This window comes from Zonotrichia leucophrys, chromosome 2, assembly GCF_028769735.1.
Source record: "Zonotrichia leucophrys gambelii isolate GWCS_2022_RI chromosome 2, RI_Zleu_2.0, whole genome shotgun sequence".
In the NCBI taxonomy this organism is placed as follows: Eukaryota; Metazoa; Chordata; class Aves; order Passeriformes; family Passerellidae; genus Zonotrichia; species Zonotrichia leucophrys.
In genome coordinates, this window is record NC_088171.1 from 48,424,089 (window position 1) to 48,441,804 (window position 17,716).

The 17,716-nt window shown below is 40.3% G+C and overlaps 1 protein-coding gene across 4 annotated transcripts in view; it reads right to left on the reverse strand.

Annotated features, from left to right (window-relative positions):
- The window catches only part of ELMO1 (engulfment and cell motility 1), a 303,547-nt gene that overhangs the window by 88,781 nt on the left and 197,050 nt on the right, over positions 1 to 17,716 (reverse strand). For all 4 annotated transcript variants that reach the window (XM_064704898.1, XM_064704900.1, XM_064704899.1 and 1 more), the window contains one exon: positions 14,883 to 15,019. In XM_064704898.1, coding sequence (XP_064560968.1) covers positions 14,883 to 15,019 — 137 coding nt within the window. The remainder of the gene's footprint in view (positions 1 to 14,882; positions 15,020 to 17,716) is intronic.

A 17,716-nucleotide genomic window follows, 5' to 3' on the forward strand; every position in this document is an offset into this window, starting at 1 on the left:
CTAAAGCTATAAAAATTAACCTTTCATCCTCTGTTTAAAAAAAGTGAGAAAAAAAGAAAGTATTAGAAAAGAAAAAGTAACTTCTCCCTCTTTCTCGGCATCTTTAGAAGGACACCAGATGACTGTCCACACTCCTCACTATGCTCATGTCTGTATTCATCAATATGGTTTTATGGACATTTTCTGTCTTATCCTTTTCAAAACATTTCAAGAAGCTGTTAAGACTGCTTTCTCTGAAGATGGGTGGGAAGGACCGGCTGTCAGAAAGGACTCTCTGAACCTCCCTGCAGCAACCCTGCTTCACATTCAGCCCACACACCAGGCCCAGCTCGATCAGCGTTCTGGCTCACTTTGTCAGGGCTGTTGCATCTGCTCAGAACTTCCTTCCCGCTAATGAGCCTCTCTCTAATTGATCTTCAGAGTACATATTTCTTCAGACTCGATCATGCCTAAGCTAAAGATGCTGTCAATACTGCTGCATGGCAATTGCCATTGCAGAGACAAGTCCCACCTTGTACTGCCTTCGCTGAACCCTCTGCTCTTTGCACGTGGAAGGTGGAATGATTATTTCATCTTCCAAGTCAAGATACAAATTCATAAAGGTCAAGCAATGCAGGGGCAGTTGCAACAGTGGGCACAAACTCCAAGTTTTCCTTGCTCTTCATTACCCAGCCTCTGAAACACAAACATATCCACAGTTCTAAGCCAGTAGTATTTCTACCTGTTACATTACTGCTTTGTTCAGGGTTGGACCACTTTCATCCCATTAATGCTTTCCTTTAAAAACATTTCAGAATTGGTTTAAAAAAAATAAAAATAGACGTTTAAAAATATTTCAGTCTTCCTTAATCATGCAGGGATATATTTTCAAAGCCGTATGCCAGGAGTATTCCACGTGACTCCCATTCATGTTAAAATTAGAGTCACCAGAATAAACCCCATATGCTGCTTTGAAAAGGTACTGCAATGTGTCCAAGGAAAATTTTTGCAGCTTAATGCTGCTTGTACAATTTTTTGCCTGCTTTTCTTCTTTTGATTTATAAATAGATTTTTAACATCCTTTTTTTTTTAAGTAACATTTTGTACTATCTGGAAAAACAGAGAGAAGGGATTTGCTGTTTTTCTTGGTTTCTCTGCAGCAGTTTTATTTTAAAATTATCAGTTTAATCAAAATAGCTTTGCTTTGTAGGATGCAATGCTTTTGGAAGCTTTTTTATAACTCTTTTTTTAATACTGCCTCTGTAGACAACGTTTCTACCTGAGCCGCAGCCTGCAGTGAGGTCTGGCTGCCTTCCACACCTGAGCTGCTGTCCTTTCAAGTGGTGCTCAACATTTCTGTGCTAGCCAGAAACTAATTTTCACATCTGGACAGCGGGGAACTTTTTTCCAAAAAGGCCAAGGCATAGTCTGTCCTTGGCAATAAGAGCACTGCTGCTTTGTGCTGGAGCCAGGCACCACGAACACACAGGTTTCTACATTCAAGGTCCTGTCTTACCTTCTTCCCAATACAGAGCATCTCTAACACCTGTGGCAGCCACAGAAGCCCACCCCCAAAAGCCAGCAAGCATTGCCAACTCTGTGCTCATGTATGCACATACTGGTAAATAATGGTGGATTATTAAATTTGTCATTTATGACTGCGTTCTTTCTGGTCATTTTGAGAGAGAGGGAAAAAACTATTTCTGGCAGCTCTGGTTCTCTCATAATGCTCTCAAATTTTTTACTGCTTCTAACTGTGCATGAGAGATTGTGCACAAAAAGACAGTGTGAATGCCATCTCTTCAGTTTATCCTCATCCTTCTTGTTACTGTCTCAAATTGCCAAGCATTTTCATTTCAGCCATTGACACCAAAAGTGCAGGAAACACTGCATCTAACACTTAATTACTTTAACCTTTAAAGGATGTAAACAAAGGGTAAATATTTTGCTTTAATGTGGAAGATGCTTCCACCATAGAGGGGAAAAAAAACCCCCTCTCCTTGCTAACAGAATTGTGTATCATACAAGAAAAGAAATCAAGATATAATTGTCCTGTCACCAAAGGACTGACAAGTGAGGTGTGGGCTAAGTTCCCATCTCTATCACTAACTTTTCAGGCAACATGCAGGAAGACATAATTTATACATCCTTGTTTTCCTACAAAAAATCACTTAACATCACCTTTCTGCTCTCCTTTTTCACCCTTTGTATATTCCGTCAATTCAAATTGTGTTCTCCTTTTAGTCATAAACCTGTGCTTAAAAGAAATACCTGAAACTTCCTGGGATGGTGAAATGACAGCTTGCACCTGAAGCTAGAACCTGTAAGGAATGGAGCTTTAGCAAAAGCAAGGTTTTGTTATAAGATAAGCACTTATAAAAAAACGCCAAACCCGAACAGCCAGCCACACACAGCAAGCATCCCCAAAACCAATCCACTAGCAGCCAAACATGGCTCTGCAACTTCTACACGCATTTCCTGCTTTAAGAATTAGGCTTCAAATGAGTTACTGTGGTTAGAGAAGTTACCATGTCAGCTGTGCTGTAGTATAGCCAGTGGTAACCATTTAGTAAAATATACTTTTGTAAATGTTGGCAAGAAAATTTTGAAGAAATGCTTTCAACATCACATTTCTGAAGGGGCTTGAATGCCTCTGAGTAGTAACAGCTCAGCTGTCAAAGTTAAGACAAGTTAAAACTGCTTTAAAGGGATCACCACAGTTAATGGGAAAAGCCTGACTTCTTAAAGGGGCCACAGAATCCATCACAATGATCTTTTATGCTTTATTTAACATTAGGAAAAATGTATGAGCTTGGCTGATGCTCCATCTGAATTTGTTTCAATGATGATTAATGACATGAATTACCGCTTCTTCCTATTTGGATAAGATATCCTACTGCATGAGAAAGTAGATTTTACCCATAAAACTCCAAAATAATTCAGGTAGCTAGACAGTTCTAGGCATTGAGTTCTGCAGACACAGCAAAGCTAATTTCATACGTAAGTCAGGTTCCTCAGGGCAATTCTGGGCAAGTTTTGTTTTTCTCCAGGGATAAAGATTTTATAATCTCTCTGTGCAACTGGTTCAAGAGCTGCACCAGTATTGGTAGTGTTTCATCCTTACATCCTAACAGTTTTCTTCATTGCTACTTCTATTCTCTTCTTTCTCTGTGTACTTCTGAGAAGGGTGTGCATCTTCTCCTCATCCTTCTTGTTCTAACAATGGCAGAAGGTACAACTGGATCCACCCTGGATCCAGCCTTTTCCAGGATGAAAAAACCTGGTTCCTTCACATTCCCTTTGAACACCACATGCTCCATCCTCCTTAATCATCTTGGTAGACTTTTGCTGGACTAGCTCTATTTCATCAGTTTCTCCCAGTTTCTAGGGGAGAAAACTGGACACAGTCTTCCATTTGCTGCCTCATAAAGGCCAAGCTGGGGGAAATAATCCCTTCCTCTGCCATGCTGGCTGTGCTTCAGCTAATGCAACCCAGAGTGCAGTTAGTCCACACCACACAAGGGTGCACTGGTGATTCATGGTACTCATCAGCCCAGAGACCATCCTACAAGCAAGCACCTACAACAATATTTGTAAAACATGAAATTAGCCTTTCAGAGGCCTCAATTTGCTTTGCCAGTCACCCCATCCTCAGCTTTTAGTATCAAAGAAAATATCCGCAGAAATTAATATCAAAACCCTGACCACCATAAAAATCAATACAAGATACTGAAGTGTTACTCTAGTACTAAAATCAAGAAGTGTAGAGAAGGAAATTAGAACCATCAAACTCTTTCAAATTATAATAACTAAAGCAAATTGAGCAGCTATGAAACATCCTGTTCTCTGGAGCTTAAAAGCATCAAGGCAATAAAACACCCTTAACCCATGCAAAGGTAAATAAGTTTTATGGAGATATTTTCTTTCTTTTCTCCTAAAGTAGAACCACCAGTTTAAAGATTTTGCCTGGTACTTTAAAGATTTTACACAGCAAAGGGCCATTCAGGCCATGTATAAAACTGATTCCATTTTCAAGCTGCACACATAAAATATCTTTTACCTGAAGTCCACCTCCCAAATTGCTGGAGACTGTAAAGTAAATTAAACTTTAAGTCCACCGTGTGCAGAATTAGGCTAGATAAAAGAGTATCTTGTTCTCTGCCATCATTATTAAAATATTGTATTTATACCACTACTTCTGAGGTAAGACTTTTTTGTCCATGTGGATCAATTTTCAGGAAGATGAAATGCATGTGCACGTGTAATTTTGACTTTACAGTTTTAACAGCGGCCTTCAGATTTCTACCACTGCTGAAAATGCATAGCTGCCAATAACACCCATCCTGGCTCCAAAAGCTGGCTTCCAATATTCTATGACCTGAAAGAGTCTTTTCTGGTGTCTTGACAACTGTGGCTGCCCAAAGTAGTCAGCAAGTGTCCCCAGCCAGAAAGTGAGAAAAGCCATTAACACCCTCCTTAAGGCAGGTGGAAGTACTATGAGGCATGTCATTGTTCCAAGAAAAGAGGACAGGTGGAAAGTAATCTGGGGAATAAATCTGTTGAACATTGGAGTGCTGAATATGGAGAGAAGCTAAAGGAACAGAGAGAGAAATTCAGTAAGATTGCTATATTCACTCCTTTCAAAAAAAAAAAAAATCACATATAAGCCTTAAAATGAAGAAGTATCAGTTTTATGACAATCAGATCAAAAAAGAAAATCACCGGGAAGAAAGCAGCCCTTTAACAACTTCCAGATCCCCAGGGAAGGTAACAGCCCTTTAACAATTTCCAGAACCCTAGCTTACATAAAAATGAGTTTTTGGAAGGAATCTCAGAATCTTGACAGCTTTGAAATTACATTCTTTATCTCAAACATCTGATTTTACAAAAACAAAGGTGTTTCATTTTTCCACTTTGGTGACTTTGGAGATGTTATTTTCACTATGAAGGGCTGGTCAATTGCTTCTGAAAAAGCTGACAATGTAACAATGATATGATGAGATCTGTGGTTTCCTTTGGGCTCTTGGTTAAGTACAACAAAAGTTCTAGGCAGCACGTACTAGTCAAGTAAAATGGATAGAACTGCAATTTTTAACTGCTGAGGTTCTGATCAGTTTCCCTGAGAGAGAAAACTGATGCTTGAAATCTGAAGAAAACTCTTCAGAGAAAAAAATTGCCACAAAATTCAAAGCATGCATGAAAGCTCTTTTCCCAGATACTTTCACAGAAGTCTTTAAGAAGCAGACTTGACATTCTTGATGCAAAGATTGGTTCTTGAGCATTTCAGTTTCATGGCCATGGCAAAAATATCTTCAGCTGGCACGGCAAGATCTTTAATCATCTACACAAATGTCTTTTTCAAGGATTCTGATGTTTGTTCCTTCACCTCTCCTCATTGTTTGGGTTGATATACTTTCATGGTATCTAATCTGTCTCCATTCCTGTGCTCAGTTTTTAAGGTAATATTCCTCAGCTTTCATATGTATTATTGGAGGTCTTGCTTCTCTGCTTACCATGACCAGCATATAAAGGTAACTTGAGGAACTGGGATGGAACCTCCCAATAAATTATGTTTTAGTCATCAATAAATCCACAAGATTTTTTGCATGCTATTCAAATCCACAGTGAAGAGGGAAAAGGGCAAAGAAAAAAGAGCCTTACCACTTTCAGAGGCACACACAACACCTTCCATCCCCCAGTAAGCTTTTTAGCTCTCAGTGGAAATGTGGCAGAACCCCAGTCCATGTGTCCAAGCTCCACTATTACCCCAAATAAAAACTGCCTCTGCTGTGGTCTCAAGGCCAAATACTCTGTGGGGCAAAACCTAACACTGCCTTCAGAAAGGACGTGCTAAACCCCTCACCTCCTCCCTTTTCCCTCTCATGCAGTGTCTGGGAACTGAGGACAGCTCACATTAGCACACCAAGGCCCAGTTTAACCTGTGACCACCTAATAAAGGTAACTTACAGAGAGCCAGCAGAGGCAGGTACCTGTGTTGGTTGGCCCAGTGTGCATGGTGTGGATGTGGATTGAGGTAGCTGATGTGGGTAAAGGAGAGGCGAAGAGAGGAGAGGAGAGCCCATCTGCACTCCCACACCATCCTCTCCTTCCCTCTCATGCTGCTTTCCAGCAGACCTCCCTCCCTCCCATCTGCCTCTATCACAGCCAACCTTAATTTACACTGGTGCATGGGTAGCAGGATCAGCTTGTCAGCTGCTGGCCAGTTACCTCATGTGCTAAAAATAGAGAAAGGCAGCAGCAGCCCCCGACTGGCAAACGCCTCTTTAATGGTGACTGACATATTCAATCAAGACAATACCCGAGATGGAGGATGCAAACAATGAAGGACATTTGTATAAGGACAGAGGAGACAAAAACAAATAAGCACCCTGGCTTTGCTTACAAGACACATATGAAAGATTTCTGCTGCTCTTTTCAACCAATTTAGATTACAATTACTTAAAGCAAACCAACAATAATACAAGCTCTTCTGCTACTCCAAGAGAGGCTATAAAAATCTCATTGTCAGCTGCATCATTCATCACGATAACCTCATTTCAACTGAAACAAAATATCCGAGACATCACCTCTCCCCCCTTCCTTCCCTTTTTTATTTGCCTATAATAAGGTCTATAGTCTGGGGAGCTCTCGGGCTGAATTCCATGCATTGTGATTCACAAAATGAAAATCTGGTATTATATGCCCACTGACATTCACATCAGCAGCAATTCATGCAGCAAAAAGCCATATGCCATGCACCTCTGATTTAACTGTACTACAAAAACACATCCTAGAAAGAATAAATAAAAATACAGAGACAAGAGCGGTTCCTGGGATCTGATTATTATCCACACTTTTAGAGAGGAATGACAGGGGCAATATCACAAAATATGCTGTTTTGGTGACAGTGCCAGTTAGGTTATATCATTTCCCTTCACCACTAACACACTCTACATGCAACTGAGGCATTTTTTTTCCAGTGCAAAAGGTTTCTGTGGAGTAGAAAAAGAGCGGTTAGCACAGATAACCTACACTCAGTGTTCCTCCTCCGGTTATTGGGCTTTCCACTCAGTCATTTTATTGAAGGCTGAGAAAGTTTATTGGTTTGATCAGCACCCACTGAGATGAAAATGAAGAGTGCTTTGAAAGTATGAAGTACCAGCAGCTTTAAAAATTATAATTTCCAGGGTGTTACACAGACCTGCATGTATTCTACAGTAACACACAGACTTCACTAGAAATCTGGGGGATAAAATTCCCTCTGCCAACAATGGCTAGGTTTTCCATAAATAAGAGATTCCACTGCTGAAACCAACACAGTCTTTCATTACCGGGGAAAGGACAAGACAAGCTGCTGGTCAAGGAATGCATTACACTAAAATACTCTTTTCTTGTTTTAAATAACAAATGTTTTGTTGAGACGTCCTTCCCTTCCCTTGATTTTTTGGCTTGAAGAGTCCATCTCTTTGTTGGTGCACCCATCCAGGCATATAAATGGGCAGAAATCAAGCTTGAAAATTATTTTCCTTTTAAGGCTATGCCCTCCATGAAATCATTGCATATGTGGTCACTGGAGAAGGACTGTTCATCTGTAACTAGATATGACCCTACTACTAAGGACTTCCAAAGCCTTGTGGCAAAGACAAAAAATAGTAAAGTCACTGTTTTAAATGAAAAATGTCTTTGAACTAGAAAAATAGTTCATAAGCTACAAAGTGCAGAAAAAGGGCAAGTTAGACTGCTTCATTATGCAGTCTAAGTACTTAATTTTCACAAATTAGTTTTTAAAATGTATTTGCATTCTTGACAATGCTAGTTCAGACTGAAAATTTTTCAGAAGGAAGCAACCATCTAGATTTAAAAATGTGATACTGTTGTTCAATTATTTTGAGCTTGACAGCCCTGATTTTTTGGGGTATGAATACTTAAATCTGATTTTTACAGACTGATGCCTCAGTAAATGGAAAGATGCCTCTTCAGCATCTTAAACACCCCTTCTCAGGTTCCTGCAGCCAGGAGCAGCAGATGAGTGCTATGGGACACATTTGGAGATCTGACAGGTGGAGATAAATGCACAGAGATGGAGAAGACTAAGCAGAGCCATTCCTAAGTGAGCAGCTGATGAAGGCATACATTTGGAATATCTAGGCCACAAAAAGCATAGAGGGAACACTGACCAAATGCTAGGGAAAGGTCTTAAACAGGCTCTCTCTGCATCACATTCAATTGCACTATTTAAAAAAGTCCATTCTGAAGGAAGAGGTTATTGAATGGAATAGACTTGACAATTTTTATGCACCCAAATTATGCTTTCTAAAAGATTCCTATGATATTTGAAGGGAGTAATTTCTTCAATTAAAAAAATCTCATTTCCTCTGTAATCTATGCAGCAGACTTGCAAAATGTTAATTGCCACAATTTTTTTTATAAATTCATACATTTCACAAATAATGATACAATATATTTATAGCAATTATCTGTTTCCAATAAAAGTTAATAAAGTGCTATTGGCCTCAGGTGTGAAAATGTGGGATTTAATTTGTGCTAATCTGCCCCAGCCTGGGGAATACTGAATTCATTCTATGTGAGAATAATTTATTTGCAATATCCCTGAGTGATACAAACAAAGCATTCTCAAGGGAAGGTGCAATAAAGCTAACAGAGAGGTGCAATCATTCCACTAGCCTGGCATTTCCCAACAGTAAAATCCAAACAGAACAGCCTTCCAAAGCTTCTCCCAAAAGAAGTTAAATTCATCTGCTTCAGACCCATAAGAAAACAATAATGCTTTGGAGAGCATCTGTGAAGAGCTATTTACCATCCCCTTCTTCTTTCATTGCATTGAATAGGAGGTGACAAACAGGTTTAAAGACTGACCAAAGGATTTTACTTTCAAGTTCGTCTGAATTATTTTTCTCTTGTTTGAGGTAATGCTTCTTTAATTTTCTGAAGCTACCATTTGCAATCCTTCTCCAGGCCTCCCTGTGCAGCTGGGTGGGGGCAGAGACACAGAGAGAGGAAAGCACGCCTTTGGGGCTGGAGCTGCTCCTGCCTCTGTGCAGGGTGATGGAGGGGGCTGGAGCAAGCGGCCACACATCCTGGTTCTGATTTTGACCCTGCAGCTGCTTCACTGCCCAGGCACTTCAGCTCTGGGTGCCTTTGCCTCCTTCCTGTAAAAAGTCCGAATTATCAAGACTTGGCCAAGCTGGCAAGGAGCAGAAAAGTGCAGAATGTTGTTGGTGCCACTAGAAGGGATCCCTTGAGCATGCTGGGGACCTGTTGCTCCCACAGGAGTGAGGCAAAGCCCTGTCACTTCCAGGTCAGGAACAGAGCTGCCATGGCAAGGACTAGCATTATGGACCACAGGGCATAATGGGGGGCATTAAAATGCCCCACCAGGGGGGCATTTTGGGCAGGAGCTATGCACAGTCTGCTCCTCGAGTCTCCCCAGTTTGCAGTGAACCCAGCAAAGCTGGGACAACTCTGCCATGTTGTTGCTCTGACCCTTTCAAAATGACACCCTAGGCCTTGCTTCCTCGTGGGTAAGTCACATTAACTGGTAGTGGGTTTGGCCCACCACATTTTCACACAAACCACCGCTCACACAATTTTGCTTCTTAAGAGCCATAGTCATATTTTGAACCCAGCCTTCCCCAATTATTCATCCCTACAGCTGCCAAAACCACGACAACACCAGAGAAACTGAGAAACCTGTGGCATGGCATTACCAAACCTCCACTGAGGAAGGAAATGGTATTTTTCATTTTTATGTTACGCCTGGTTACCTTTTCTGTTATCTTGTCAGTGAGCAAGGAAAAATGTTTGCAGAGCCTGAGTATGAGCCATAAACATCTTTTGTGGTTATCAAATGCCTCTGTGTTTGCTTTGCTATTTAATTACAGGACTCACGTAGGGCATTTATTGTTTGCATCTGTTGCCGCTGTGAACAATGTCTACTCCTCTGATCCTCACAAAGGCAGTTTGTTATGTGCATGCCTGTCAGTGGCATGTTTTATCATCTTTCTGAGCAGACCCCCCTGCTGCATGGGGATCCAGTGCTGCAGCTTCAAGTGTCCCTGAAATAGCCAGATACCACAAGGGCAGCTCCTCAGCAGGTTGCCACTGAGAAATGGATACTAGCTGAATGCTGAAATTGTTTTTTGAGGTTTCTGAGAATATTTTTCTTATTACAAAATATTTTCTTCTTCTTCTTCTATGTTATGCAATATTATTACATATTCTTATTAAAAAATACGTTTGCACAAAACATTTAAAAGCTCATGTTCTGTACTGTGATGATCTCAAACACATGTCCAGAGGGCAAATTAACTAAATCTCTAAGTAACAAGAAAAATGCATTGGCAGCATCATTACCCAACCTTGTCCCACTTTCCTATTCCTCAAACCTGTAATTTTAGTGAATGCAGTGGATTTTGTTTTCAAGCACCTTATATCACAGTACTTACAATTTTTTTTTCAGTTTTGGTTCCTCCAATTTAACTTTAGCCGCATTGGAATGATAATCTGCATCTTGTTACGAGTAGTCATTTTTGGTCATCTAATACTAATAAAATCAGCCACATTGTGCCCATTCTCTGTAATGCAGCTTCAACACCCTGCTAGCCAAGTCAAAAAAAATTGTCTTTTTCCTTCCACACTGGGACTGGAAGCAGTTATTTTTACCTTAATCTGCTTTTTTAAAGATGGTACAACGCAAGGTACAGAATTAGCAAATTGCTTATTCTGTTCTGCAGGTTTAATAAGACAAGTTATGGCTGCAATTAAAATAATCCATTTGCTCGCCCTTCCTCCTATTAACATGTGAACTTCAAACCTACGAAAAGCAGCTGCCTGAAATCTCTGGAAAAAAGAGTTAAGAGGATAATCTTGTGCCCTATGCAATGTCCTGCTTGCTGTCTCCTTGTATCCCAAGAAACAATATGTGTACTTTACAAGAAGACCACTGAAGGGATATCAATCACAATGTAAATCCACATTAGGGCAATCCAGGTGCATTTACTAAAGTACATCTAGTGGGGATCACCAAAAACTTTTCCTTTGAGAGTATGCTTTCATTTGGCCCCATGGGAGGAATTTTACTGTCCAGCAGGTACTTTGAATTCCCCCTACCACTGTGGTAAAAAGAAACCATAAACCTCAAAGCAGTTTAAGTATTTGTCAGTCTGTGTGGCAGCAGAGTCTGATTACTCTGGCAGAGTGTAGGGTGGTCCCTGTAAGATGGAAATCTCACTGATGGGCACCTATTTAAATGGGCAGGCTGCTGATGAAGGTTTCTAGATGCTGGATGTGAGATAGCTCAGGCCAGATTGCTTACAGTCAGCACTGACTCCAAAAATCAATACACAACACTTTCTTCTGCTTTAATAAAACATGTAGAAGTATGTAAAGCTTGGAGATTATATTTTCAAAGCCATAAACCATGCTGCCTGCTCACAAATGACTTTGGAGAAACTTGTAAAGTGGCCTTTGATCATCTGTAGGCTCAAATAAAAACAAAAAGGTTTCAAATGGAATTGTTGCCACTTGCATGTCTATCTATACAACTGCATCTTAATTTCTCTAGGAAACTCAAAAACATGAATTATTCATGTCTTAAGATGTTACAAAGGCATAATATAAGCTTAGCTGCCTGTCTGAATTATTCTATTCAGATGTCTACCAGTGCATAGAGAGACTGAAAAAAAGGTTTTAGGTCTGACAGTGTCATACTATCACCATAGACATCAAAGAACTTTTTCTTATGCAAGTGTTGGCAAAACGTGTGTCTAATGAATAAGAATTGTGTAAAGCATGAGATCATAAATGTCTCACTAAAATACCATAAAATTCTTCCAACTGTGAGCAAAGAGCCAGTTTAATTATTTTTGAAAATTTAAAAATGAACAAACCTATGTGGAATCTCCACACCATAAATTGAACAACCACGATGGCACGGTATGCCATTTTGTCATCAAAAGGAAGTCTCAATATGTGCCTTAAAGAACCCTTGAGAGCAGGCACCAAAACCTGAGGGGAAATTCAATCACCTCACCTCTTTTAGTGCCTGTCATTCCCCAATTCAAAGAGGAGGAAATAATTCTCTGTATGTGCACACAGACCTCCTACAGACCCTCAATGTACAAGTTACTGTGATTAATCAAAAGTTTGAAATTAAACTAAAAAGCTCCTTTCCTTCAGTTATGATTAAACATCAAAGCAAGCAGTCTACATTTTTTAGCAGAATGTCCATGTCTCAAGAGTTACCAATCAACATACTGAGACCATCCAATTTTGTTTTGGAGGTTTTAAGGAAGGAAGGGACGGAGAAAGGAATAAAACAAATGATCCCATCAGACAGGGGGATAGTAAACTAACAAAGTGGTGTTTCATACACCACCATGACAATCAAGTTATTGAAACTGAAAAATAGTAACACAAAGAGAAGATGGAAGATTTTATCATTTTTTTTCACACAAGTAAATTACTGCATCTTGTGAGGTCTGTTCTCTTCCCCACCTCTGAAAGGACAGACTGAATCCTCCCCAGCCCCACGTGGCCCTTGCCTGCCAAGTCTTCAAAAGTGACTGCACAGAAATGGGCACCCTTAGCACACAGGGAAGACGCAGACAGAGCACTAACATGCTGTGATCACCAAAGCCTCTTGCCCGGTAAGGATGGAAAATGGAGGTGCTTAGTTTGGCAAAGCCATGGGCTGCACTGGCTGCTGTCACCCACCAAGCAGATGGGTAAACCTTGGGTACCACCATGTAACGTGCCAGCCCCCACAGGCCCTCCAGTGCTTCACAAGCACAAGCACACAAGAGCACAGTTTGCTGCACTCACAGATCCCTTCAGATGTTTATCAGCTGAGTAATTCACATCACCACCACGTGTCATTTGAAGTGGATAAGAGCACAAAAATTTCCTTATGACTCTAAGAAAGGATTTAGATAAGCAAAACATAATTAGAGAAGTGTTAGAAATGAGAGACTCAAGAGCTTAGCATTCCCTCCCCTTTACAGAAACAGTTACAAAATCAGGAATTATTTCTGCAGGCAGAGATCCTGGGTTCAGGATCATGCAGCACAGTGCCACCACCAGACACAAACCTTGGGAAACCCAATGGCAAATGTTTCAGATTTGCCCCACAGAGTTTAGAATTGCCCACGTCTTCAATGACACATGCAGTAAGACACAGTGCCAATGTTACTGACCCTGACAGAACTGATAGATGAAATTGCAGGACTGTCAGCAACAGAAAGCAAAAGTAGCAAACTAGTCATATCAGAGAAAAAACTCCCTGATCTCCTATGAACCTCCACAACAATGCCTAACACTGCAAAGTAAATTTCTTTGTTTTCCTTTTAGGGTGACCTGGGCTGGTCCCAGAAATGCAACCATTCTTTATCTGAATTCCCTAGGATTGCTAATAATTTTTCAACTCAAGTTGTGGGAAATTATGTAGACAAATCCTTATTCTACTGAGATAGAAGGCCTGTAAGTAATAGGCAGCTGTTGATACATTTATTTAAAACAACCACATATTATGAATTAGTCTTTATAAAGTTGCTTTTTAAGCTCTTGATTTTAGCAACCCTATATGGTCCAGTGAATTATCTTGCTATTGCTCCTTCTGTGTTCTTGGATCATTAGGGAGGAGAAGCATGTCAAAAATTCCATGTAAGAACAAAGCTCTAGGTCATCTGGCTACAACAGCGTGGATATTGGACTTCCTTTCTCTCTTTAGCCAGGGCTCTGCTAGTGCTGCCAACTAACTTGCCTGAAAGAACTCAACAAATGTTACTCCTCACTGTGACCTAAAAATTCACCTTCACTGTGAAGTAGAAAATGAACATTGGGACCATTTCAATAACAGACAGTTCCAATTAAAACTCAGGCATGATCATTTCTACTGGTTCTAACATAACATTTGAGTCTGGTCACTTCAGGGCATTCATAAGGCACGTGCTGACAGAGCATGTCTTAGTCTCACTTTTTCATTCCCAACCAACAGATCTAAAACCAACATCTCCCAGGAAGAGGCTCAAGATCCAGTCAGAGGATCCCAATAAAGATAAGCATGACAGCAGGCCATAAAAGCATGAGTTTGCCATTCTTAGAAAATGCCAGAGATACTGTTCAGCCTCATGGCAAATTGGGTAAAAATGGGATGTCTAGGGACCACTGAGACAAACGTGTTCTTTATTGCTTTTCTGAGCATCAGAAGATTGGCTGAAGCTTCCAGAATTCTTACTGAGGAATTTTTGGTTGAAGTTTTATTTCACTGGTTTTGAGGGGGTTTTTGTTTGTTTGGTTTGGGTTTTTGGTGGTTTGTTTGTTTGTTTGTGGTTTTTTATTTTTTAATTTTGTTGATTGGTTGGGTTGGTGGTTGTCTTTTTTTGTGGGTTTTTTTGTTGGTTTTTTTTTCTTTTTGTTTTTTTTTTTTTTCTTTTTGTTTTATCAGGCTAAACTGCACAGCACTCTGTCATGATTGTGTCCACTCTTGAATATTTTATCACTTTAGTGCTCACATGAAATGAAAGGGATGCACAGAATTATCACTGCAGTACTCTCTCTGCATTATTTACAACCTTGGAGGCTGCAGAACTTCAGCATAATATTGCTAACATAAAAAGGCAGAATTTCCCCTCAAGCCAGGATTTTAGTCTCGTAGTCTGCAGTGCAACATGACTGAAAAAGGTCTGTGAACCTCCTTACATCTCCCATCTTCTATCCATAACTTTTTAAATGCTGGCATCCCGATGTGCAAAGCATCCAAAGAGATAAATCTCTAGGCTTTCAGCAGAATGGGAATTAGGAAATCCCTGTGCCTCTAGGGAAGAATATATGGTGTTGTTTCACCATTCTGCCCAGTTATTCCCACCCCCCCCCCTTTTTCTTGCCTTGTTAAAGTCCTCTGAAGTTGCCCTCATTTCCTTCCATGTCTTGTTCAAAAGCTGAATGCAGATACAGAAGAACTCCTCAAACGATCTGTCATGGGTGAAGAACATGGGGTGGAAATCGTTGCAGGTCTCACTGGCTAAAAACAGAAAAACAAGGGGGGGTGGAATAAAACATGTGCAGGCAGGAGCTTCAAAAAATAAACGTAAAATACAATCAACCATGAAATTTAGAAAGTAGCGAATTTGAGTGAAATCCAAGTTCTTGGAGCAACGGATGTCAAAACACTACTGTGAAAAGCCAGCCTTGGTCTAAAGTCTTAAAGACAACAAAACACAACATAGACCCCTGTCTTTAGGAGACTGGCAGCAAGAAGAGGGAGCAACTACCTGTTTGCCTGAATATTCTCTCAATGTTTGTCATTTGTGCCAAGTTTTGTAGCTCACTCTGGGACAGAGAGACAAAGAGAAGAAGCTCATCAAAAGAAGAGCCTTCCCCACTGCTACAGCAGCATGGTCCATCTTGCCTGCTGAGAGCCAAACACCAGGGCCCATCACTCACAAAACAGGATTAGATCAATGTACACACTGAAACGTGAAGCTCTGCTGACACAGCAGATGATCTACCATATTGCACAGAGGTAACGAGAAAAATGTTGACAGATATAGAGATGAGAATATAACTGATTAAATTTGTTCTTTGAAAATAACCAGAATCAAAAGCAATGGATATTCTATAACCTATCCCTTATCTGAGACAAACATAATAAAAACCACACAAACAAAATAAAAAACAAATCCCCAAACATCCTTATTTTTAATCAAATACTGGCTTTAAGGAAGTAAAAAAATGAAGGAGCACTGTAGTGATGATCCCAAAATAGAAAAGCAGGAGTGATTCTCCTTGAGCAAAAAATGAATTTTCAAAAACTAAGGACTGAAGCAATGCTGACCTCTGGGCACATCTGAGCAACCTGAGTAGAGAAGGGCCCTTAGCCAAGGACTGGACAGAATCCTTAAACTCTGCCATGACTTGCAGGGCCACTTGAGTAGGTTACATATCTATGTTCTGAAAAAAGCAAATAAAAAAGTAGAGTTGAATAAACTTTCTCCATATACCTAGTCCCCAAATCTCTCAGCTTCCCCTCTCCCCACTCCGTGAGTGCTCCTTTGAACTTTTCCAGCAGTCACTCATATGCTTAAACAGCATCATCTTTCCTTACTTCAGGATCAAACAGCCACTACTTAGGCAAACTTCCTCCCGTAAGAGGAACCTCCTCCTCCTTCTGCAAGAACAACAGAATTATTGAGCACTGGGATAAATCACATTTTCCCAGGTCTGAATGACTGTCTGACATCCACTTTCTCTCACTGGAACTGGACAAATTAGAATTAAGACTGTCCATGAGGATGTGAATGGCTCAGGCTGGCTGACTCTGCACCAGCTGCAGACACCTGGTCTTGGTACCTCTTCTAGCCACAAACCTCCCCTTTCAGTGTGTTCAGTTACCTCTGCTGTAGGAACATGAATTGTGTGCAGAATCACCTGAACCCTCAAAAAGAAAAAAAAAAAAAAAAGGTTTCTGATCTTTCCCAGCATGCAGTATTCCAATTAGAAAGCAAAACTGAAGCTTAATTTTAACATCAGATTTACTAAGATCTAATCAATTCTTTAGCTACATGGCAAAGATGGGAGTTAAATTTGGAGCACAGGTTTAATTCTAATCAAGTAAACTCCATTTACTTCAAAGGACTTGCAGCCAAGGGGAATTAGTCAAAGTACGGACCTATATTTATGAGGAACAACTCAATCCCTTCAGAAGAACAAAATGCCTCAGGCGTGCTTTTCAGAGCACCTTCAGCTTTCACTCATTCCACTGGAGCTGCAAGGGCTCAGCACTTCCAATAATCAGACCTTCAGCTTGCAATAATGTCAGAGACACAACAGAACAGATTCTCAGAGGGCCCTTGTCTTTAAGTCATGAAATACTATAATGATGAGTAGAAATAAAATAACACCAAGCAGAAGAATGCAGCCAGTACCTTCACTGTATAAATCACAGCACGAAACAAGGCAATAACCCTCGACATGCACTGGCCTCTCTGATCCTCCTCAAAGCCTGAGCTTCTCACTGCTCCTGCTCATAAAAATCAATAAATCAAAATTAATAGAAAGGCTAGGGATTCTCACAAAATTGATCACTGGTTCTAACTCATGCCTCTTATGATAATCAGCCTCTAACTGTATCTACTATGTTGACTGTTCTGCATGCAGAATCAGAGATGCCACCTCTCCCCACCTCATTTTATAAGTAGACAAGGGATGGTGTTTTATGCCTTTCAGTTTCAAAATGAAAGAGTAAAAATCACTGTTACTGATATAAACTGAGAAAGCTGGGCCTTTTAGAAGGCAGGATGAATATCTTAAAGCACAAACAAACCCTAGGAATAATTCAAAACCAAATGATGAACAGCTTCTTCAACATTCCAACCATCATCCACATAGAAAAGAAATGAATCCAGTCTGCTTCAGCAGTAGCCTTTTGTGTGCCTTGAAAATTCTATCCACACTAATACAAAATCATAGAATTCAATGGAAAAATCTTCAGGCTGAAAGATAACCTTTGTCCCAATACTTTCCTTCTCCTTTTGACAGGGGAGTTGAGGATGAAGGAAAAAATGATGCTGTTGTAGCTAATATGTAGAGACCAAAGTAAGACTAATTTACAAACTGCTGTCTTTGCCCCCTCTCTCCAGCCCCAAGTCTACATCTCCAATATCAGAGCACTGCCTCTCTCTGAAGAGTGAGCAAATTTAGAGGCTGCTCAGTTTTACTG